This window comes from Octodon degus, unplaced genomic scaffold, assembly GCF_000260255.1.
Source record: "Octodon degus isolate 3935 unplaced genomic scaffold, OctDeg1.0 scaffold00048, whole genome shotgun sequence".
In the NCBI taxonomy this organism is placed as follows: Eukaryota; Metazoa; Chordata; class Mammalia; order Rodentia; family Octodontidae; genus Octodon; species Octodon degus.
The window spans coordinates 10,668,376-10,670,697 of record NW_004524624.1 but is presented as its reverse complement, the minus strand read 5'-3'; the positions used below and the strand labels follow the sequence as shown (position 1 = coordinate 10,670,697).

The 2,322-nt window shown below is 37.6% G+C and overlaps 1 protein-coding gene across 1 annotated transcript in view; it reads right to left on the bottom strand.

Moving 5' to 3' along the window:
* The window catches only part of Hormad1 (HORMA domain containing 1), a 28,236-nt gene that overhangs the window by 5,742 nt on the left and 20,172 nt on the right, over positions 1-2,322 (bottom strand). Inside the window, exon 12 of the mRNA XM_004632492.2 lies at positions 1,937-2,020. Within this exon, the coding sequence (XP_004632549.1) occupies positions 1,937-2,020 (84 nt within the window). The remainder of the gene's footprint in view (positions 1-1,936; positions 2,021-2,322) is intronic.

The following is a 2,322-nucleotide window of genomic DNA, read 5'->3' as shown; positions in this document are numbered from 1 at the left end:
TAAAAAAAGTTTATTGGTACATTTTAGATGTACATAGTGATCACATTCATCATAGGGAATTTATACTGGTACTTGATTTATCTTTATTCTCTCTTCCCATTCTCCTCTCTCTTGCACCTGGTCTCTTCATTTTCAAAGCTTTTTTTCCTTTTTATGTTTTTTTTTTTCCTCATTTTTTTATTTTGCCTTCCTTCTTCTTCTAGTTTTCCTTCCATTTTGAGCAATTTCTTCCTATTTAACAATTTCTATTATAATTTTTGTTATTTACACTTACAGTTTCTTACATCAAAGAGCTAATGCAATATTTACACATGTGTCCAATTTATTTTACTTAAAGTATGGTCTCAAGGTCCATCCATTTAGCTAGAAATGGCTCAAATTTTTCTTATTTATGGCTGAATAGTACTTTATTGTATAAAAACACATCTTTTTTTATCCATCAGTTGGTGAGCATTTGGGTTGAACATGGGTATGCATATATTGCTGTGGTATGCTTTTAATTCTTTTGGGAAGATACCAAGAAGGGGAAAAGCTGGATCAAATGGGACTTCTAGTCCTAGTGTTTTGAGGAATCTCCACACTGACTCCCACAATGGCTGCACTAGTTTACACTCCCACTAACAGTGAAGGTTCCTTTTTTTCCCCCCCACATCCCAGCCGTCACTTGTTATTGGTTGATTTCTTCCTTTTTTTTTTTGGTACTGGAGATCGAACTCAGGACCTTGTGCTTACCATACGCAGGTGCTTATGCCACTGAGTGATCTCCCTGGCAGTTGATTTCTTAATAACAGTCATTCTTTCTGGGGTAAGAAGGAAGCTCAGAATTGTTTTAATCTCCAAAAGACCAGTGATGTTAAACACTTTTCCATATATTTATTTGCCATTTTGACTTCATCTGAGAAGTGTATATTCATTTCATGTTATGGTTTGTGTCTAGTTGTCCCCCCAAAACCTCATGCAGTTTTGGGGCAGACTTCTAGAGTTTGTGATTAATTCCTGATATAGTGTTGAGATTATGAGGGTGAATGCAACACCCAGCCTGGATGGGTAGCCTGAATGCACTCTAAGGGAGACAGACTTGCTCTCTATTGCCATTGTTACCACAATTCCTCTCCTTCTTTGCTGCAGCCACAAATGATTGCTCTCTGCCATGTGCCTTTCTGCCTTGGAGCCACCTGAATATGGACTAAAACCTTCACTGTGAGCTAAATAAACCTTTCCTTCCTTCATTTTGGGTGACAGATATTTTGTCCCAGCAAGTGAAAAGTAACATCCTAGATACCAATTTTTTCACTGGGTCTTTAAATTTGGAGGGGTCTGATTTTTTTGAGTTCTTCGTATACTTTATTTAAATTTTATTTATTTATGTGTGTGTGTGTGGCCAGCTCAGCCCACCAGGGGGTGGGGCTGGCTGGCATGTGGTGCTGGGGGATTGAACCGCAGTCCCTGTGCTTTGCTAAGCTTGTTCTAAGTAGGTGCTTTAGACCACTGAGCCATCTCACCAGCCCCTCTTCGTATACTTTAATTAGAGGAACAGCTGGCAAAATTTTTCTCCCTACTCTGTGGACTGCTTCTTTACTCTGTTGATGATTCTTTGGTTATGCAAAAACTTTTGAATAAGTTAATTGCTTGTTTACTTTTGGTTACCAAACTTTTAGCCAAGATCTAGAACTATGTGTTAACCATATTATATCCTCAGTACCTAATAAAAGTACTTGACCAGGGACAGGGATATAGCTCAGTGGCATACATGCCGGCCTGGCAAAAGCAAGGTCCCTTCAATCCCTAGTACCGCAAAAAAAAAAAAAAAAATTACTTGATAAATAATAGGTACTTAATAAATATTGCTTCAATAAACAAAGTAGTAAAATAAACTCAATATGGGGTGAAATTACAAGCTTATAAATAAAGGAAAACAAACCTAAGCAATATTTACCATTTTATTTTGAAAGACTTTTCCACTTCGTGTTTTGCTTTCAGAAACATCAAGTTCAGATGTTTCATTGACTAACTCCTCAACCTACAAAAGAAAATAATTACATGAAACCATGTAACAAAACTTTTTCACAATATAATAAATGAGGTTTAAAAATTAATCATATAACTGGGTGTGGTAGCACAGCTCTGTAATCCCAGCACTTAGGAGGCTGAAGAGGATCATGTTGAATTCAAGACTAGCCTAGACTATGTAAAGAACTTGCCTGAACTACACAGCAAGACCTTGTCTCAAGACAAACAAAGAGCCGGGGAGATGGCTCAGTGGAATAAGCACTTCTCTGGCAAGTGCAAGGGCCTGAGTTCAATCCCTGGATCAGCCAAAAA